Consider the following 23,988-nt stretch of genomic DNA (forward strand, 5'->3'; position numbering starts at 1 on the left):
AACCTGGTTAGACACATCATAACATGTCAGGCTAGACATATGATGAGAACAGACTAGTGTCAGACACTGTTTATCATAACCCCAAAACAAATGTAGAGCGTTATCATTTAGTCAAGCATATAGTCACTGTTTATAATATTGACATGCACAATATTCATTTCTCTTAAGGTTTTATGAGAAGGAATACATAATAAACTACAAAACAGAAAGTCCAAACGGTATAAAAGTCATGGCTTATGGTACTTCAACAATAATGCAGCAAGAACGGCAGCAAGAACGACATGAAAAATACTTACTTCAAAAATAAAAAGGATGGAGTCCAGCTCCTCCCTCTGAGATTTGTTCCCTGAAAGGAAAAAAAAATACTTTTGTAAAAAAAAAGCTCTTGTTGAATGAAATGTATGAACAAGATGATATATATATATTATATACACACACACACACTTGTTTTTTATGTATGAACAACCTTAATTTAGACTTTTGCAGGACATAAAAGAATTAAGTATTGTTTTTTAATACACATAGAATTCTCTACTGTGATTGGTCAGAAGGTGCTGATTAGTTTTTTTTCCTAAGACCAGCTCTGATGACCGTGCAAAAGAAATCATAGCTTTTTATTCATGCGTTGTAAATACGTTATTAGTTCTGGAGTAAAAGTAAATGTAAACTGTTTAGTGAATGTGTTTTCTATTTATTATAAAAGGACTAATATACAAACTTTTGTTATTTAATGAAGAATGGCATGGTTAAGTTCTCTGTAAGGAGACGTTTGTTTAACATTTATGGCAGAAGTCATGGATGTCAGTGCTGTATACAGTCAGTAAATTCTCCACCATGCAAAAACCTTTAACTTCCTTAACACAAGCAGCTGTTAGTTTTTTTAATTGGATTGACTGATTGATTCATTCATTTTGGGACAGGCTGGAAAGGGAACTGCTGTTGATGACTAACTTGTTTTAAGGATGTTCCACAGCATGAATGTCTATGCATGAATAATACAGCATTCCTCAATAACATAAATGTTTAAACTAAAAATGTTACGCAGTTATACGTCCTAATGTTCATTCACAAAAGCTGAACTGGAAAATTACATTATATCTGTATCTGCTGCTTTATTAGGAAGATAGTGACAGCTGGACAATATTTCTGAATCTGTTATAATACACTGTCTTTATCAACTTAAGGATGGAGTCTGTGATGAGATGACTCAAAAAAACAAAAAGTATTATTAAGCTCAAATAAGGGAACTCATGGCTTCTAGCTGGGCTGAGCGTATTTCCTGACAGTTATGTCATAACTAAGCTTTTGCAAACAGGGAGAGTAAGAGTTTCAATCATTTATAAGCTCACATTGGTTTACATGTTTAAAGCCTTGCTTGTCATTTAGAGTGATCGGCAGACTGATGCAAACAGTGTAGTACACTAAGCAGGACATTTCCTGCATTAAACATTACATGGATTACACATAATTTCAGCACAAATTATCAAATCAAATCAAATCAAATTCTATTTGACACATTCACATACATACAGGGTACGACATGCAGTGAAATTCTTTTTGCATCTGTCCGGTATACAAGCATAAAAAAAGGAATGCAATTTAGGATAAAAAAAACAAAAAAAAAAAACAAACAAAAGGAGATAGATAAATAAAAAAAATATACACTATATAAAATATGAAAATATAAGTGGAAAAATAATGTATATACATATACATAAATATACATATACATAAATCTGTATGGTTTTCAAAAGATTGTCCTTAAGGTGTCCATGTGCAGTATGGTGTGTAAATAGTGTACAGTATATAGTGTATAAAGTGGCATTGTGCTGTGCAAGTCCAGAGTTAATTATTATCCGTTTTCATTTTTTAAAATAAAGATTTAAGCCATTGTTATTTTTCTGGTATAACACCCTACAAACTCACACATCTACATGAGTAAATACTGAACATTTACTCACTGAGCACTTTATAAGGAACTTGTTTCATGAACATAGCAATGGGTTCAGGGTTCTTCAGTGGGTTTCAGTCACCAGATCTAAATCCAGTAGAACACCTTTGGGATGTGGTAGAAAAAGAAAATCTTGTGGAATCCATGAATGCCGTGAAGAATTGATGCCGTTATGAAAGAAAAGGGATGCCCTCACAAATACTGTATTACTATGGTGTTCCTAATAAAGTAAGTAAGTAAGTAAGTAAGTAAGTGTATACTACAGTTAACGCCTCAACATTATGTTTCTGATGTCTTATTACTTTCATGTTTGATCAATTCCATAGATCTGTTCTGTATTTTCTACGAATAAGAGTTCCTTGTAACATCTGATATTTTGGACTGATATGATGCTCCAGATCAGATAAAAGCTTTCTAGGTCTGTAACATGATGCTGAAATGCCTACTAAATTGCACATCTAAATGCAACATGCAGCAGACAGCTAAGCTGTTGAAAGCACAAAAGACATTCAAATGATGTTAACACAAAACTTACCTTTTTGTTTCAAGTTACTTTCCAGTGTAACAAAATTTTCATAGAAGATAAAAAAAATCTGTGAGCAGTTGGTCTCGAAAAACGTCTTCAGTTCTTGCCTTTCAGTGAAATCTGTAAAAAAAATAGAAGAGAACAAATGGTTATGCAAACAGTCACAAGATATACACACTGAGGAGATAAAAAACAACCCTGATTCTTTCAACACACATAGCAATGCATGACTGTATAGTATACTGGAAGAGTAATGACCCATAATTGCACAAATCCAGTATCGGTCAGGTAAGGATGAGTTCCATTTTGAGTCTGATTCCTCTCAAAGCGTCTTCATGTCATCAAATTTTTACTTGCTATATAAAAAACCATGTGTTGAAATTAATCGAATGTTTTGCAGCTAATATCCAAGTGAAGTTATCCCCTGCTCAATAATGTGTTCTTGAAGTCCTAACTTACACAACTTGACACTAAGCCTAACCCTAGAAAATCCGATAAAATAACACTAATACTATTTAATGGTTTAGTCTACATCGTTATCCATCAACCGAACACGATCTTCTCAGGACCATTAAGAAAAGCTCTAAAGATGAAGATAAAAGCTTTGTGAAAGTTCTCTACAAATATTAATCCCACTATATAATCTCCCCTGTGTTGTGATCTGCTAAGACATACTCTTACTAAGTAGGATAAAAAAACCCGGCGTAAAGGATGTTCAATCTGTAAGAATAAATGTGTTCAAATGAAAAACACTACAAAAATGAATAAATGTTATTCCTATTTCTTTGTCACAGCAGTGTTAGAATAGAACAAAACACTTTTCTAAACTGCAATAAGAAAAGTCGTGTTACTTTTGAATAATCTAAAGCAAATTGCAGCTGGTTGAACCAGAGCCAGGAAGTCTTTGTTTTTTTTTTTTCTTTTAATGTATTTATTATTATTAATTATTCTTATGTTTGTCACAGCGGTGGAAAACACAAACTGAATCTAAAGTATTTGTTGTTTGCTGTGCCTGATCCCTTTGTACAGCAAAGGATTAAAATGAATCGCAGAAACGTTGCCTGAGCATGTAGAGTACACAATGGACAATGTTGTGCAGCCTGCTATTATCTGAACCTGAACAGACTGATGAGATCTGGAACCATGAGCAAGGGTGTGGATGTTAAATGTTTAATAGTGCAAACGCTTGATCAGAAAACCTAAGGATGTGCCGGCCTCAACAACTCAGCACGATAACGATGACCATCTAAACGCTAAATCACACTAAAAAGATCAATGTACCACTGGTGTGCCTCAGACATAAAATGAGAAAAATGCTGACTATACTATACTGTTGACTCTAATGACAGCTACTGCCTCTATAACATAGTGCAGCAATCGCACTAGTATACAAATGTGAAATGCAATGCATTTCTGTTCCTTCTTGGACAGAGGCATATGATTGGCATCGCAGATTGTAGATCCCACAAAAGACTTCTACTAAATGCACTTTCCTGCTCAGAAGAAGTACAGGGGATTCCACTCAATGCTATATTTAGAATATCTATAAGTGAGTTGAACTGGTTCTTCAGAGCACTTTGTCTGCTGATGTTAAGCTGGCAGATGTAACTCTTACTGTGCAAACACAAGTCTGGTTCATGTCAGTGGATCTGCACAATGTCTATTTCCATGTTTCCATCGACCCAAACACAGATGCTTTTTTTTTTTTTTTTGAGATTTGACTTCCAATTACAGGATTTCCAACTCATCCTGAATCCATCAAAGATTTTTCTCAGATAATAAGCATTGCCACTGATTGCATTTTTTATTAAGGATAATCTAGTATCCTGTGTGTGGCTATAGTTAGTAAGTATGTATGGAATAGTCAGAAATTGTCATTTTATTGGTTCTATTCTAGGAGACCAGCCATTTTTTGTCAGTGATGGTTTGTGCTTAACGTGATAACGCTATCCATAAACTTTCTATTCACAAACATTAGGAGCTCCTCTGAAAGAGTGTACCTTTTGTGTGAACATGAGCAGACTACTGCAGTTTCTTACTGTCTTACATTAGGATATTACTGGCTAGTAACCAAACTCTCGGTCTAAACATCCAAACACAAACAGGAAAGAAGATTATTTTACTGTCTTTGTTCTCTCATTAGTTTGCTATTGCTGCTGCTGTTCCATTATCCATTTTCTCTCTAATATTCTCATCATCTTTCTCTCCCAAAAAACTCTTTTTCTCCTCTCCATCCCCTTCATCTCTTACTCTATAAATTGCTCCTTCTAATCTCACGCTCCCTTTCTTTCTCACTATCTCTTTCTCTCTCCTTTCCCCCTGCATCACTCTGATCACTCAAACGAATAAGCCAGATGCAACGTTTACATTTCTTACGTGTCTTTTAGTATACCTGCACTCCATGAAAAAGATTACTGATGTGTGAGAAACACTGTTATTATAACATTTGTGTATTTGTACCACTTTGTGGAAAACTGTGAAATAACAGCAGGCATATGTTCAATTGTCCACACAAAGCCTAGACTAACTGCTCGACGCTCCAACAATATGAGCCAACTGATGCATAAGCTCTGGCCTGATTTCCAAGGGAATGAGAAGACATGGCAAATAATTATGAGAAATAGATCTGGTGACTGAAATATACAACGGACATACCACCTAATCAACCTTTGGAAGACACCCAGTGAATAAAGGAATATGATACAGAATCTGAAAGCTATTTCTAGGCGCAAAAATTGTAAATGTTTTAAAACCTATTTTTAAATTTGCATTTAATGACAATGGGCATATTTTAGGTCTCTCTCATTCTCAACTACAGGTATCTCAGTGCCAATTACTCAGCTCCAGCAAATTACTCTGCAAATAAAAGTCATTTTTAAAATGATATCACTGAGACACCTCGATCGCTGAACTGACGCTGAATTCTACACTATAACTTGAATATAAATTGAGAACAAGAACGAAACCACTGAACAGGAAGCAGACAGACACGCCAACAGCAGAGCAGAAATAATCTAATGGGTGGAGCTCTTTTCATAATACCTCACATGCTCCTGTTTCAACACTCCTCATTGTGTTCACATTCTTCCTGAAAATTATGCTGAGCCCAGTAGCAGCAGCAGCAGCCATATCTTCAGAGAAAGAGGGAATAAAGATATGAATTGTTTATAGATGGAGAGGTGAGAGCTGGCAATGATAACCTCCTGAGATGAAGAAACATCCATCGTTAAACACTTAGCTCATGAGGAGGGTTCTATTGCTCTAATTGCAATAGCTCGTATGTTTCCTCTCCAAGTCATTTCATGGTGAAAGAACACTGCAGGGTTTTGAGCAGAAGCTTTCAACAGTAGACTGGATTAACTTGATACAGCTGCCTTATGAACGGGAGACAAACAGAGAGATTCTGTGTTGCTCCAATGATACAATTCAAACACAGTTGCCAGCCTCAGTTTGGTTGCTTCTTGATGTAGGAGGCAATAGCAAATTTAATGAATATCAGCTATTAACAAAGTCATTTAACTGGAACAAAGATGTGCAGGAAGCAATATATCGACATGTGCGAGGAAAGAAGAAATGCACAAAGGATTCCTGACTAGGGTTGCAAAATTCCAGGAATTTTCAAGGCTGTACACTTTCCATGGGAATTAACGGGAATATATGGAAATAAACTGGGAATTAAAAAACAGGGAACTTAAATGTAGTGATCTACAGTCTATAGTTAACTAGATCTATAGTTAACTTCCTATAACAGGGAACTTAAATGTAGTTTTAAAAAATCTTGCAGCATAATTTTGTTTAAATCAACCAGATTTAATGCAATTTAAGTTGAATTTGTACCCTGCATTCCTCGGTCACTTGCACACAGCACACTGCTTACTGGAGGCCCATTGAGGCCAAACCCACTGCATGTACTTGCATTCTTCCATAACATGCACAGTAACATTTTATTTAACTAATTGCTTAGTAGCAGGAATATTAATAGAATATTGGCTATTTAGTAGTACGTATTAAGCACATATTAATGCCTTATTCTGCCTTAACGTTTTCTACATTCTTAATTGTACCCAATGCCTAAACTTAATAACTACCTTACTAACTCTTAATAAGCAGTAAATTAGGACCACATGCACAGATAATTTGATGATCCTCCCCCACACACTCACTCCCCCTGAAATAAAAAAAAATCCTCTATAGAATAATGTTTATTACAATTAAGTTTATGTTTATTACATGCATAATAATGTTTATTATGCGTTTGTGCTACTCAATGAAAGAATCAATTAAAAGGTCTACTTACAATTAAATCAGTCAAGATGTCATTTTTAAAATTTGTATTACCTTGCATGCATGTCTGCTTATGACCAAAGAAAATGTTTATGTTTGTATATGATATAGTTTATATAAATTTCCCTATATTTCCAAATAATCCCCACAAATTCCCATAAATTTCCATAAATTCCCATAAAGCTTCCAATTTCGAATATTTCCAAAATTCCCCAGATTAAATTTACCGGAAGCTTTCTGCCCCTTTGCAACCCTATTCCTGACATCATAGTTAAGATTTTGCATTTCTAGTTCAAAATAAGTTTAATCTATGCTCCAGGCAAATCGAATTTGTATCAACTGTATTTAAATATGTGCCCTAGATGATGGTTTATTAGACCAATTTCTGCCTTTTCCATTATACTGTATTTCCTAGAGTAATGTTGCAGTGATATCATGACACAGCTCCAGGATCCTCTCCAGTGGGAATAGTGGGATCAAAGCAAGAACATACATTGGATGGGATGCCAGTTTATCTCTGGGCCCCGTGCACACACATTCCTCTATTGTCACACTAGCGAACATGCCGTTTATTTTATGTCCATTTTCAAATCGATAATGCAGATAACCGCGTAACTGGAACTGTCAGACGATTCAAAAAGCTGGTTTACATCATTCATTTTTACCCACACTCTCTCTCCGCTAATATCTTTCTCTTCTCTCTCATGTTCTCATCTTTCTCTTACCCCTCACTCATGCCCCCCCCATTCTCCCCCTCTCCTCACCGCCTTGCTTTCTATTCCCTCTCTTATAGTCTAAGTTTCACCGCTTATTTTACTCCACTTTTTGAAATCACTTTTGTGGTTGCTTTTAATATGAAAGGAAAAGCAAAAACAAGTATAATTCAAATCTGACCCTGTTAGTGTAGCCTTGGTGTCACCAAAGATGTGAAATTAGCATTTCATTCAAATTGCTTGTTCTGAATCTGATATAGTGTGATATGAATGAAATCATGAAAAACAGTATGAAGGTTCACAAGAAGGTAAACATTAGAGTCAAAGCTGCTTCAACAGAAATTTTGAAAAATGTGCAATATTACCTATGTGCAATATACATCTTTTATCCATTTTGTTTTGTACATACTGTATATTATGTCTCCATTCTTTTTATATATTTGCATTTTATTACTCTTGGCTGCTGTAACAGTGAAATTTCCCCATTGAGGGACGAATAAAGGTATATCTTGTCTTGTCTTATCTTATTTAGCAGTAGAATACGTGACTTGAGGCAATGTGTTCAACCAGTTGTTGGGGAAACAGTTGAGATGCTGATGCTGCAGGAAAAAATGCTGATTGTTAAAAAAAAAACAAAAAACAACAATTACACACTAAACTTAGAGCCAGTTGTGTTTGAAAGTGTGAAATGATAAGGATTCAGATGTCAGCTCAGTTTCAAACAGATGTGGACGTTTAATACAGCTGTGGTTTTTCCATCCAGTGTTCAGTTTAGAAGCATTAACTGGATCAGAAAAAATAGTTCACATCTCTGATCACATACTTAATGTATGGGTAAAGCAGCTGAAAAAATGACTTGGATGCTTCTTAATATATAAAGAAATATTTAGTAAATTTGGCCTTTAAAATTATTTCATTAAAAAAAATTGTTCTTAAAAAACGATTTTCTTTTGCTTATTTTCTTGTTGAATATCAACAGAAAAGTCATTGCACACTGTAAGCCGGGTCCCTGAGCACTTGGGTGGCCTTTAAAATGTCCGGATTTCATCAGGTTTTTATAATTATTGATTGTTATCCTGATCCTGCAGTGCACAGTCTTATATCCTGCGATCCTGGAACACCAGATCCAGCGTGACCTGACGGTGATGACATGCTTACAGAAGATTAATGAACAAGTGCAAACCTAATCTTTCTTTAATGACAGTTTTTTTGCTTAACTTTTCTCACATTTCTCCTAAATCTAAAAACAAATAAGGTTGAGGAATATCAGGCAGCCTAATATCTGTGTGCTTTAATAACATTGTGTTCCGCCAGCAAGATTATTTATATTTTTACTCATATTTACACATTTAGCATGTATTAGTGGGATTCATCATCCAATGTAGAAGGAATACAGAAACACCTGGAAAGGCTTTATGGCTTTCTTCCCTTTTTTGCAGACAAGTACAGCTCTGACTGAAAAGTGACTGCATTTCAGTGCGGCACGACATCCACATGGCTATGAAAGTGAAATTCACTTCAACACATTTTCTGCAGGTTACCAATGAAAAGCATTAGTGCTTGTGTACTGGGTTTAACTTTCACTAGTGTGATTTAAAATAGGAAACGGAGAAAAAAATATTTCCCTGCAAAGAGAAAACTAAAATTTAAATACAATTTTGATATTGTCTCCTTGTGAATTAGTCAGAAGAGGAAACTGGTATTAATTACGTATGCACACACACCTCAACAAACAAGTTCCGATACCAGCAAATAATCTGTAAGACAGTTCTGGCACTCATTTTGTTATACTATTATAAGATGTTTGATGATTTTCTTGCAAATGTTGTTAAGTCATGTGATCTTGCATTTTCCCTGAAATAATTTACACATTACACAGTTTAATTTGTACTGACAAAAAAAAAAAGAAATTGAGTGTTTAGATGCTGCTGCTTTGTAAGGCTTATTTTCTATAACTATTGTTTTTTATTATTGTTGTCTAAATGCAGGAGAACTGTATTTCACTCAACACTTGACTGTAATGTAAAAATGACAAAGCTTGACTACAAAAAATACTTGATAATGAATTATTCAGGACACTAACAAGCATGAATGTAAAAGCAGGAAGATCAGGCTTGATTTGCACTTTCTCCTTGAGAACAATAACAGCTCTGTCATGCCTTGGTTAAGTAGTGACATGACTTGCAGCTTCCTAATCAGCATGCTACAGGTGTAAAAGAGGAAAGTCGTGATGTTCTGCTCTGTTCTATGCAACTGTTCATTACTGTGGCACCTGGAGCAGAACTGGACAGATCACTGAGTCGCCTGGAGGACGATAAGTAGGTTCAATAAGCTGAAAAAGAAAAAATAACCCACACTTGCTAGTGACAGTCATAAAAACACAGCTCTTTTGGTATGAGCGATGTTTAAACTTGTGGTGCAGAGTTACGCAAAATATCTATCTTAACACTTTTACTATACAATAATCTACTCATTCAGCTGTGCCCCACACACACACACACAAGCGCGTGCGCACACACTCGCACTCCCGCATGCACAAACACATACTCACATAGTCACACTCACAGACAGACAGACAGACACACACACACACACACACAGACAGACACAGACAAACACAGACAGACACAGACAGACACAGACAGACACAGACACTCACAGACACTCACAGACAGACACAGACACTCACAGACACTCACAGACAGACACAGACAGACACAGACAGACTCACTCGCAGACAGACAGACACACACTCACAGACAGACACACACACTCACAGACAGACACAGACAGACATACACACAGACAGACACACACACACACTCACAGACACACACACACATACACCCACAGACACACACACATACACTCACACACTCACAGACACACATACAGTCATACACACACTCTCACAGACACACATACACTCACAGACACACATACACTCATGCAAATTAATTGTCTTTTCAAAATCATCTCGTTAACATCTATATACAGACTCTTTAAGAACCCATGAACGGTTGGTATTGGTTTGTTTGATATTTTTGGCTCAGAGTGACATCCTGTACCACGTCACACATTGTATCAGTGGCTGAGGCCTGGAAAGTGTCTTCACGGTCATGTAAAGTAATAATATCAGTGTTAGAAGTAACTAGCAATTCAAATCTGTTTTCTTGTTGCTAAAATGAAACATTCAGGAAGAAGAATCAGCGTTTCTTTATAAAACTCAGCAATTTATCTGTGAGATGAAAGAGAAGCAGTTTTTGCCCTTTTCCGCAAATCATGTGCTCTCTACTGTCTTCACTCCCAGTGGCAGTTGCTGCAGGAAGTCTCACCAAATTTGTGTAAAGTTAAATTTTGCTCAAATTTGTTCCATCAGTGGGCATGCGCACACAACCACCAGGACCATGCACTACTGATTACTACGTCAGCTCCTTACACTAACACACACATTTACACTCACTCCACATGTCTGGCAAACTTATGTGTATTTCAATGTGTACACACTAAACACATAATTACACATGTGCTTTCTCATACGTAGTTTCTGTATGCTCTTGAGCTTGTTGGTCTTCAGTTTTGTACCGGTTTTGTCACTGTATGACCCAATTTAACCTTCAGTATTTTGTTGAACTACAAACAATTCTTTGAATTGATATTTCAGGTTATATTTGTTACTGGACTGCGAGCCTTAAGCCTGAGTTCAGGTTTAAATCTCTACTCTGTTCCAGTAAATTATGCCACAATCACATATGTGCACTAACACTAACTAGCTGTTCTGCTAATATCAACAAACTCGTAGAACATTACCATGAGCAGATTTGATCTATAAACTATAAAGTAATGGGAAAATGTAATGGTCCTACAATTTTACCATGGAAGACATGACAAAGTCCTTTAAGCTGGAGTTAAAACTCATACCTCTCGTACCCATGTAAGAGACAACAAATATCCAAATACCTTTTACATCTAACTGGCCTAAGATATTTTAGCTGCTTAGCATAACAGAAGGTGACGATAGGCATTGCATTTAAAATGTTATCTGGGAACAGGCCTGATCACTCTACACCACTCCCTATCCTGCTAATGCTCTGCCTATTCTCTAGCCATAATAAAAGCTGTCGTTATAACGAGAACATCAGATATGGCACTCCTTACAGCTTCTGAATGCCACCTAACTGGTACTGCACCACCTCAGACCTTTTCACAATGGGCCTGAAAATATCACACCTGAAGAGCACAGAGTCGTACAGACAGACCATGTTCATTCTCTGGTCAATTTCAATAAATAGTAAAAATAATAAATAAAATAAACAGTGCTCAACAAAACGAGAGGGCATTTCACCTTGAAAACTTTAACTTTGCATGGCTCATAAGTGACAGTTCATCATTTTCAATGCTTTAGATAGGATACTTTAGGATCAAATTTGTTTTAACCATATACAAAATCTAAAACATTAACATTTAGAAAAGAACAAGATAAAAATATTCTTTCTAAACTCTAGCTGCCCAACCCCTTCTCTTAAGAGTGAGCAGAATGAGTGAGCATCAGAGACAACAGCGACATTAATGACAGTTGCTGCACCTTTTTCGATGAATGATTTAATTGTACTGTTTAGACAAACTCAAGAGAAAAACAAGACTGTTAAAAGAACAATAACAGAGCAGAGAAAAGAAGTCACACATGCAAAAGCTCGATAAAAGCTCCTGTAGTCTAGAGCTATGTCCCAAATAATGTAATGCACACTATACACGTATACTCTGCACTGTCGTGTCTAGTGTATGAATGTTAGTATGCAAATAAAGTAATAACAGTCACTCTATTTATACTACAATATGGTGTAGGGTAAGGCTTAAGTATACAATTTGGGATGCACCTTTTTTTTTCCTCAAATTAGATACCTCTAAAATAAACATGCAATATAGAAATACTATGTAAATTTCACCCTAAACTTGAAAAAAATACAGCTTTTTAAACATGTAGGCCTTGTAAGCTATCTAACAAAGATACAAAGCTGTAGCTCTGCGCCCTGTATACATTATTCAGTACTGATACTCGAACGAGAGTAAGTGATATTGTGGAGGTCTGCATTGTAAACAACACAAGGCTGTTTTATTGTAGTCGCACTTACAGAAGCGTGTGCCCTTGAATCAGTTAACATTTGTGAAACTAGCATTAGAGTGAAATTCTCATGGCACTCTAAAATATAGCTGGTTTATTTACATTACACAATCACTAGGCTGAGTGATTTGGGTCATTTTGCTGGGGCTTTTATGGGAGGGGAGGCTGAGGATTATGGGTTGTGGTGTTTCAGCTAACACTATGGCATGACAAACACACCTAATCAACAAACACCATCCTGTGTTTAAATAACCTTTATGTAATGAGCATTTTACTGTCACTTATCACTTCCTCCCCTATTTCTTAGGAATATTTTGATTGGTTCGGTTGGTTTAGTATTAACTTCAGCTTCTTATTTTGAAGCATTGCAACGATATGTTTGAAGTAATTATATACACATGTTTTATACAGTGCACATGTTTTATACAGTGCACAATTCCCTTTGCAGACATGGCTAACAAAATTAAAGTCTGTTTTTCCAATTTGAGTTTGAGAAAGAAAACATCTCACCTGATAGAGATAAAATTCAGCCTGTAATACTTTTACACAGAAACAAAGAAACATGTGATGGAGCCTCTTTTTTTCTAACAGGTCATTTGGTCATTTGCATTGACAAGCCAGACATTCAAATGAAAATGCAAATGTGATGGAAATACTCAGAGCTGTAGATAGGCTGAATGAAACAGGTGAACAGACCTTCACAATAACATATTAAAACAACATATACTGCAGAGGTCTTTCTAAAAAGTTTATTTTACATGCTAACAAAGCGAAATCAAATGTTAGACATTACAATAAACTTTTCAATGTTTGACATAAGTATAAAGTTACAAAAATAATACAAAGTAAGTATTTAGTGCATCAGGATGTTGATCAGTTGCAAACAGTTTTGAATGCTGAGTATGTACTGCAACACCACAATGCTTTTCATTTTTCAAAACGAATGAGCTGTCTTAATAGTCCACATCTTTGCCAGCTGCTGTAAGACTATAAGACTATAAGAGTGCCTCCGTTCCTTTCCCTCTTAAGCTTGGATGAGAGACACAGCATCTATAACTAAACCCACAATGGAGGTGGCAATCACATTACAAAGGTGCTCACAGTGAAAGTGCCTCATGGTGTAGCTTCTCATGCTGAGCGACTAGCCAGTGTTAAATGTCAATACCATTAATAATTACCTCCGTCTGAAAATGACAAACAGGCAGCGGTGATGCAGAGGCTCTGACTGAACTTCACAGTAGACACAGAGTAACAGCTTTCAGGTCCTCATGAGGAGTTCCCATTTATGGGAAGTTGGGAAGTCGTAATTACAATGTCGGGTGCGTTCAAGTAACTTTACTCAGAGCAAGACCGAGGTCTACCTTCTATTATACAAAACAAAATATAGCAAATTTGGTTAATGTGCACATCAAGTGATTTATCAAATCACTTAACAAATCAAGTCAAGTAGCTTTAATTGTCATTTCAACCGTTTCATTCAGATTTATGAGATTTATATTCACCCAGTTTATATATGTCTATTTATATGTCTAGTACACTGCTGTTATCTCCATACAAATCTGTTCCTGTACAGCACCAACTGCTGATATTCTTACACAAACTCTCTATATCGCATTGCCAATATAAACACTTGATAAGAGAAAAGAGAAACAATATTACGATTCCTCTGTATGTCTGCACATATGGTGGCATTGACAATAAAGAACCTTGAACCTTGAAATGAAACCACGTTTCTCCAGGATCATGGTTCTACATAAAACAACACAGAGCTTCGTCTTGAAGTAAGTCTTTGAGTTTGAGAGAGAATACATCTTTTTAACAAAGTACAGACATTGAATCCACTGATTCCACCATGTTTCCTTACTGAGACACCCACAAATCCCAAATCCAGAGGTTCCCTACTCGGAATTATGTTTTGTACATGTGCATAAACATGAGGTTTCCAAAATGGCCTACATGCACCATAAGCATATGAAAGACACTGGGACCTCTGCTCAATTACTGACCCCTGGTTCTTTTACTGTAGATGCTTTTCTTCTTGGTGAGATTTGAGTTAGCAATTCATGGAATCTTAGGAAGCTTCCCTCAAACCTTATTTCAGTAAGTGATGTCAAATCAATTTTGCATGTCACCTATTAAAGGATTTAGTGCTGATATTTGTATTCGCTTAAGATGAATCAACATATAGACATAAGTTTTTATAATCTATAACAAAGAATATGCACTTTGCTGTTTTGAGGAGGTAAATGTAAACATTACAGCTTAGTGTTTTCCCACGTTATTGTCAAGGAGGTCATAAATGAGGAGTTCTGACCAAGTCGCATTTACTTTCATCAGCTCAACAAACAATGAGAAAAAAATGGGGCTGCATGCATTATTTTTAAGTGAATGTGAATACAGCTCTTGTCACTCATTTACTTCTGATAAAGACAGACAGTTCATGGTGTCTTTACACTAGATTTGTGTGATTATAATAAAAAGGTCATTTCTACCTTTATATATTCTGTATAGGTCTGAATTTAACATTGTGCATTAGTTTAATTAAAAACCTAAAAATACTGTACACAGGGTAGCAGGGATCATGGAGTCTATCCCAGGGGACTCGGATCAAAAGGGCACAATCACACACACTAACCCTGTTCACACACTACAGCACATGTCTTAGATTTGTGGAAGGAAACCGGAGTACCTGGAGGAAACCCCCAAAGCTCAGGGAAAGCATGCAAACTTCATGAACACACTGCAGAAATTTAACCCTCAACCCTAGAGGTGTGAGAAACCTGAGTTTAGCACTAATCCACCCCTCAATCGACATGCAAGTGTTAAATGATTTGCACAGATATTCTGAATTCTCCAACATTAACCAACACCACATGGAAGCCTTGCTTTTGGCCATGTGGACATTGGAAAAAAAGAAGTTCTACTGTAGAATCACCTAAAACCTTATAATCCAGCTGAGATTTTACAATGTCACTTCTAGCTGGCAGCTCCTGACTGCACATCTGAGAATATTCCACCCTTCCCTACTCTCCTGGAAATCATTTATCATGATTGATTTCAAATAGTAAATCATGTGTGGGGTTAAATAAATGCCATACAAGCCAAGGGCAAATGGTGGCTCAAATGGTTAAGGCTCCGGAGTTACTAATCAAACGTTTTGGCGCTTCAAGCACCAGTGCTGTCACTTTCCCGATGTTGCCCTCAACAAGGCCCTCACTCTGCAGCAAATAAAGGCTGTTTTTTCTACATAGGATAAATATCCAACAATTATATAGCAGGGCTATTTACCATTATCGAAAATTTTATTAAAAAAAAAAAATATATATATATATATATATATATATATATATATATATTCTTAATGTAGACTGTGAGCAAAAAACAAACAAACAAACTCATAAAACAGATAAAACATTTTTGTATTAACCTGGTCATGTTGTTTCATTCTATAATAATAATAATAATAATAATAATAATAATAATAATAAAATTTATTTCAATGAAAGTATAAAGTCAGTCGCTATGGCAGAGTCCACATGACCCCCTGACATAATCAGAAGGATTGGAGAACAACACAGCGTTAATGATTGCAAAGTCACAGATTGGCTTTAACTGCTGGTGCTAATGTGTTAGCGCAGCGTGTCGTTCAAAAAAGCAACAGAAAACTGCACTAGACTTGTGAATCAGAATCTGACCCAGAATGCACACACTACATTATTTCATTCTCTGACATCTGAAATCATCTAACAGCTTGGGCAAACACATTTATTGGACGTTACTCTCCCACACTGCAACAAGCACCATATGATTCATAAGTGATAGCATCAAAATCATACAGGATGGTACAGTGTAAGCCTGGACTCATACATGCACAGCTACTAAGCTCTTGCACACACTTCATCTGCTGTTTACTACCTGAATCTAGGAGTTTCATTGCAATCAAGAAAGTAATTTCAAGTCAATTTAAACAGACAGAATTGTCATGTCTCAGCAAAAGCATAACAATTTACACACACACACACACACACACACACACACACACACACCCCAGCTGTACACTGGAAACAAAATGTTGTGCTCGCTGTTGTCCTTGTTCCCATAACAGAAGGGTGAGGTAGACAGGCTGTGTGTGATCAGGTGCTCCAGTAATTACCAAATGCAGCCAAGCCCAACTGAGTGCGACGACACACACACACACACACACAAACACACTTACTTACCCACCCCAACCAATATCTTAAAAAGGTGGAGCAAAATCTAACCCCTGGGTGTATACACACACATTAATCATGAGAACTACAACTGTCAAGCTTCATGTAACTATAATTACAGAAAACAAGGCATAATACTTACATTCATGCTGCGAATGTGATTTTTAAAAGCAAAACAAAAAAGGGCAGCACAAGGGTCAAGGAAATTAATGACATGTGAATGTAGAAAGAAAAGAAAAAGGGAAAGGAGGTCTTAACATCCAACACCCCATCACTCATCCTCACTTCCTATCTGTACAGGAAGCAGCCAATGGGAGGAAATCCTCAGTATTATGAAAGCGCAGCACTCTGTAAGTCTGGAGTGGTGCAAGAGTGAAATGTAGAACCTAAAAGGTTAAACAGACCTGTCTTATCTAGCGTGATGCATACGGACAAAAACAACATGGTGAGATACGATGGCCGTGGAGCCGTCTGTGAGCGCTGATTACTAGACTTGACATTGAACCAGGTTTCAGCAGAACACACACTGATACAACAAGCATGAATACAGCCAAACACAAGACCTTTAATAAAATAAATAAAATTAAAGTAAATAAATAAATAATCACTTTTTTAAAATACATGATAAATAAAAAAAAATTATATATATATATATATATATATATATATATATATATATAAACTGTTGTGTCTTGTGACTACCACAATATTCATGATGGTCAGCACTGATTTGCAGAATCAATCCACAGTAATGTTTAATTAGTTTTAAGGTCAAAATTTACTGAGGAGAAATTTTATCAATTGGCACAGACACACAAACTAACACTGAAAAAACCCGACAATGTTATGAGCAAGGTCAACACAGACAAGCCACCCATTCCAAATGTCAGAAAGCAATAAAAAGGAATACTATAACAGGTTCTGTTACACAAAAATACTGCGTTGTTCTGCTATACCACAACAATAAGCCAAGAATTATAATATTTAACTGTTTATAGTTTCATGTAATATGAATGAATGTCTGCAAAAATTAGCACTTACATTATCTCAGATGTAATAAAGTCATTTGCGCATCAGACTCTCCTTTTTCTCTACTTAAGTTGAATACAGCATAGCTTAAGGTCATAACCCCTAACCTTCAACTATAAGAAACACCAAAGAAACCAAAGAACCTCAGTAATTCGACTCAGGATCTCTAGATGGTCTCCTCACCTCTGAGTCCAGCAAGTGACATCAAACCAACATGACTGCTCACAGCAAATATAGCAGAAACTTAACTTCTTTTTCAACTGAGTTTTACCGTATACACTGTGTGCTTTACAACAAAAGATATTTTTGTGTTTTAGCCTCTTTACAGCTAAAACACACAGAGGTCAAAAACGACATCACTCTGAGCTCCGACTTTCCACTACTGAGGTAAAACAATGCAGCATTAGTCTGACAAAAGCACAGCTTGTCTCGTCACAGAGTAAGCAAAAAAGTGTACACTCCTCTCTCCTGAACACTGTCTTAGTTCTTACTAATCAATACAAAACTCCTTCCAAAAATAAACAGTTCCTTAGAGAAAATTTCAGCACATCAATGACTCTACACTTCTCTTTAGTAAACAACAGCACTGTTTGACTGAAAATTTTTATGTACTGTTTAGTAATATGCATAAAAACAGACACTATCTGATAAATATCCATCTGAATGTGATTCTGGTGAATCTGGTACTCCAAAGCAAGACATCCAGAGGAGTGAAAATGAAAAAAGCCTTTCAAAACCAAAAATAATAATAAATACATTAAACATGTGTTAAACATGGCATGTTATCCAGATTGTTCAAAAATACACTTAATACTTGTTACATCCAATTATATCCAACAAAGTTAAAGTAATCAGATGATTAGCCTTCCGAGACTTAATCGGTCAATACTTTCTTAAAAACACATGCAAAAATAGCCATGCAAAGCTATAGCCAAATCTTTTTAGTTGCTTTCAACAAGCTGAGCTGGAAACTGCTCGACCTGCGACAACACCGCATACACCAAATTTAGTAAAAGAAAAAGAAAAAAAAATACATTGATAGTCAACTGCATAGGTAAAAATTTGTTGTAGCTGCAATTTTGTGCATATCCGCTATCACATAATAGTGGACACAGTTTCATCAATCACATAATAGTGGACACAGATGCCTTGACATCATGACCAGTGACTTCTGCCTGAAACATTTTCTGCGTCTGAAAATTTTTAAACGATCTACTGGGCTTTAATATAGACAAATGTCTCCTAGCACTGTAATAAATAATCATAATTAGGCTAACCTATTGAATAAAATCAAAATATATAATGAAATTCTTTTTTTTTTTTTAAATGAAGAAAAAGCCTGTGTCATTTCTATAAGCGTAATATGTTAAGATTGAGCTGCCAGACATCATGTGCTTTGACGCCACAAAGTTTTTATCAAAGGGAAACTTGCCCATGTTGCATCTGAGCTTTAGACTGATAAGACATTCTTTGTCTGAAAGCAGTTTTTGTACCAGTTTAAAACCTTAAACAACACAGAAAACTACACTAGAAAATGAACAGATTAATGCATGAACAAAATACTTTGACATGAACACACCGTCAGGACAACTGCAACGTTCTTCATTACCTAAAAATGCCACCTACTTATCTTCAGAGACATATCCTTTATTTCGAGTTAGAGTGTACTGCAGGTATGTATAGGCTAGAAAATGTGCTTCAGCGTTTGAAGACAGAACGTAAGCTGTAGAGAAGAGCTCTCATCACTTACAGGCACTGAACCTGCTGAAACCATGTGCATCTTTCCACTGCCTCAATCATCAGAGGCGTAGAATTAATAAAGCCAGGTATGGATACAGCATCTTTCACCACAACCATAACTTAGCCATAGGTCATTTTCACACCTGCATTTTTTTCCTGGATTTTATCTGTACAATTGTTGAATTGTGAACTGAAGCTCATGAGCAGATCTGGCACCCATGATGTGGGCTTTACAGACCTAGCTGTGCATCAGGTGTGGAAGAACTTAGGTACGCATGCTGAGGCACAAAACTAATTATAAAAATTACAAAATAAATTAATGAATTAAATAAAGTAAAAATTGTGCCTTCCATTTATCAAATCTGCATGCACAAAAACATATGGCCTCATGTAACCTAGCCATTGTTTCGAAAGGTATTCTTTAATCCTTATTATGACCCAAAGCCCCAAACAACCCTAACAAATATTAGTCAGAATAAGAGTTTGAACAGTAAAATTTTGCCATGTCAAAAAGTGAAAGAATGAACTGCATTACATATATTAAAGCCTTAATCAGATTTTTAAAACTAGATCTGGATTTTAGATCAACAATCTGAGTGTATAGTGTACAGTATGTATGGTTTTAATCTAATATATTTCTTTTGTGAAAAATCTGTGCATGTGTGCAAGCATATCCAGCAGCACAGGTTTTATTTAGCACTAAACCTGCAAAATAAAAACTCTCCCAAATAAATTCATTCATTCATTTTCTACCGCTTATCCGAACTACCTCGGGTCACGGGGAGCCTGTGCCTATCTCAGGCGTCATCGGGCATCAAGGCAGGATACACCCTGGAAGGAGTGCCAACCCATCACAGGGCACACACACACACACTCTCATTCACTCACGCAATCACACACTACGGACAATTTTCCAGAGATGCCAATCAACCTAACATGCATGTCTTTGGACCGGGGGAGGAAACCGGAGTACCCGGAGGAAACCCCCGAGGCACGGGGAGAACATGCAAACTCCACACACACAAGGTGGAGGTGGGAATCGAACCCCCAACCCTGGAGGTGTGAGGCGAACGTGCTAACCACTAAGCCACCGTGCCCCCCTCTCCCAAATAAATATATGGCACTAAATTAAGTCCAGGATAACGATTTATGGAAAAATAAACAAATAAAAAATTGCCACAGCACACTGCAAAGCACACTACAGGCATGTATGTAGATGTGATAACGTAAAATGTAGAAAGAAAACCAAATATTGACTGATTCATGTAGACCAGAGTTTATCCCCAGTAACTGTATTATCAAAGCGCATACAAACACACTGGATAAATTAGTACAAGACTGACTTATTTGCCATCATCACTTTATCTTGTACATGAGAAGGGCTCTTTTAATTATCTTGTTGTATAAATGATCAAATGTCCTGAAAAAAATGCATGTGTTCGTTATTTAAGTTAAGGTGAATGTGATTTGAAGTTTTCGATTCTGGTGCATACAGAAATACAAGGCGAATTTATTTATATCAAAAGCAGTCATGAGGTACAAACACAGGTTTAGTGAAGAGGTGGACAAAACCTAGGAATAGCAAATGCCAAAGTGAACGTGTATTTAAACTTACATAATACAACAAAGGCACTAAAAAAAAAAAAAGGCACTCAGAATGACTGTGTTTGTAGGACATTAAACATGTTTGAGGCAGCAATAAAAAGCAGATTTGTTTAGCTTGTCAGCAGGACAGTTTGACTGCTTCTGGTCGTGTGGCTCAGCAGGAAAACACAACAGGAAGCAAACTGTACAATCTGAGAAGGAACTTCTGCACCATGGATCACCATCTGCCTTAACATCTTTATATTATTATTATCATCATCATTATATATATCACTCTAATCAGACTTGAATACTTTAACTGATATTGTAGCAAAGCAAACAACACCTATGTGTAAAGTAATTACGATTTGCAAGGATCTGTGTGCTCTCAGTGTTCAGGGTTATGCATTAACAGATCTGATGTATTACATTAGCTTTTATAGTCAGTTCATCACATGAAAACAGCTCGCGTGAATTAATGTTGTCTGGTATTATCTGAATGAAGGACCTAATAAACTTTAGCCGATTTTTTGTTACAGATTACCACACAATACTGAAGCTGCTCTCAAAGCCAGACCATATACAAGGACGGGAAAAAAATGGATTTACCCCAACATGCCCTTTCTCACTTTCACAGACGGCTATTTAACATTAACAGCGGGGTTTTAATTTCACTGAATGAGTGCGCTGCACAGTTAGCTACACAGCTAGCACGCTAGCCAGCAACGCCAGAACAATTAAACCCAAATGACACCTGACTCTGGCTAGCATCGCCACTTGGCCGGCTGTTATACAAAAAAAAAAATCACAATATACACCAAACATATTCACACTCCCTTAATGCAAAGCTAGACAAGAGGTCGCGTTATCCTTGTTTTTCATCTTTTAGATTACCACACCGTTTCATTCAGGGAAACAAAAGGCACGTCGACTCATTGCTGTCATATATATGCAGCTAGCTAGCTTGCTAGCTCTCTCGCTCACTCGTCCACACATCTAGCCACCTAGCTAGCCTGCTAAGCTAAAACACGGTCCTGTCAGTGAGTCGCAGTCTGTCACAGCACCAAAGCTCACCTAAGAGTGACCGGAGATGCTTCAAGCGGGTTAAAACATCCTTCTTTGGGTCCAGAACTTTCTGTGTAGATTTCTTGACGTCTCCATAACCCCTTCGAGTAAACATTCCGGTATAAAAGTCAATTTTGGAGCCCTTTTACCATTCAGTCGGTGTCCTATACGCCACCACTTTCCCAGCTGCTGAACGTTTGACTTGTGTTATTCCAGCGGCCGCCTCTCCGCGGTGTGTAAACACGGAAGCGCTCAGACGTCGCTATGGCAAGACATGCCCCTGACCCCGCCCTCTAACCCCGCCCCTATAACATTGTCACATATAGTACAAATTATATACAATCCAATAATATTACTGATAATAGATAATAAGATAAGAATGAAGGGTTGCACTGTAACTGCATGCCAATTTTTATTTCCCTGCTTCCCTCAAATAAAACAGCACAACTGGACACCACTCCACTATTTTACTAGATAATTTACCTAAGCAACTGGATTGATTAAAAGTCTTAATGATTTATAAAAACCTATATAAATAAAAGGTTGTTGATGCTGTTGTATGTAATGCCCAGGCTTTTTGTTAGTTAGATGGACTTTTGGTGTAAAATGAAGTAATATTGCTGTTTACATAGTGTGAGTTCACAATGATGTAAAAGGGGTCATTATGGTTGTTATGTGATAATATGAATAGGGGTAGAGTGCTTGCAAGAAAATATTTTTATCCCTTATATTTTTATCATTGTTAGGATTGTTTGAATTAGGATTCAAAATAGGTACCACTGTAAAATGATGCCAGAAGTATGATGCCAAAGAGTTAAATACTCCAGAGTGCCATCTGGTGTCAAAGAATTAAACTAAATTCACTCTATTGCAACTAAGATTAATGACATACACACGTACTGTACGTACAGCCTGTGTGTTTATTTCATGTTTTGCTTCCATACTGACATATTTTATTTGGCTAAATGGCTAAAATATTCATATTAATAGTTAATCCACAGCCTCTCACTCACTCACTCACTCTTTCACACACACACACACACACACACACACACACACACACACACACACACAATCTGGGCCTAAGCCTCTCAGTTCTTCTATGCTGATTCCTGGTTGGCCACAGCTGAAAGGCATCAGGCTTCTCTGTTTGGCACAAAGTCTATACTGCCTTTCACCGTCTCGCTTAAGCTGGTGGCCGGAAGCTTTTACTTGGCAATAAGGAAACCTAATTTAATGTCTGACATGCCTCCTATAGTGTACGTGAACTGAAGGTTTGACTGCATTAAGCGAAATTCTGCTTCCTGATTTAGCCGATAATTAAGACGGCAGTGAATTAACATTCTGAAGAGCATTGGAGGCAGAAATCTTTGAGCTGACAATGAGAGAGCAATTTAGTGAAGATGGATAATTGAATCAAATGTGATAAATTGCAAATGCCATTTTGGATATGCTTGATTTGCTTATCTTTTATAATCCTTCACAGAAGGAAAACAATCTCAGGTCATATCTGGTGAGGCAGAGAGTAGTAGTAAAGTAAATCTCTTTTCTGCCTTCTCTTTCTATCTTAAAAAGCATTAGCCTATAATCAGTTTATTTTGATACTGCTGCACAACTGTGTAATCTATGCAGTTCCTGTTAGTAGGGATGCAGTTCTTCAATATTGGCCATAAAGCTTTCACAGAAATGTGCAGTGATATTGTTCTAAAAATATATTTGGACAATATAATAATATGACCAAGGAAAATGCTGCAGGCATCCAA

At 36.7% G+C, this 23,988-nt stretch overlaps 1 protein-coding gene across 5 annotated transcripts in view; it reads right to left on the reverse strand.

Annotated features, from left to right (window-relative positions):
* Positions 1–22,474, reverse strand: part of ralgapa2 (Ral GTPase activating protein catalytic subunit alpha 2) — a 91,344-nt gene extending 68,870 nt beyond the window's left edge. For all 5 annotated transcript variants that reach the window (XM_060879779.1, XM_060879782.1, XM_060879781.1 and 2 more), the window contains exons 1-3: positions 22,235–22,474; positions 2,487–2,597; positions 297–346 (exon numbers count right to left, since the gene is read on the reverse strand). In XM_060879779.1, the coding sequence (XP_060735762.1) occupies positions 297–346; positions 2,487–2,597; positions 22,235–22,340 (267 nt within the window). In that variant the 5' untranslated portion in view covers positions 22,341–22,474. The remainder of the gene's footprint in view (positions 1–296; positions 347–2,486; positions 2,598–22,234) is intronic.
* Between the last annotated feature and the right edge of the window lie 1,514 nt (positions 22,475–23,988).

This window comes from Tachysurus vachellii, chromosome 10 (genome assembly GCF_030014155.1).
Source record: "Tachysurus vachellii isolate PV-2020 chromosome 10, HZAU_Pvac_v1, whole genome shotgun sequence".
In the NCBI taxonomy this organism is placed as follows: Eukaryota; Metazoa; Chordata; class Actinopteri; order Siluriformes; family Bagridae; genus Tachysurus; species Tachysurus vachellii.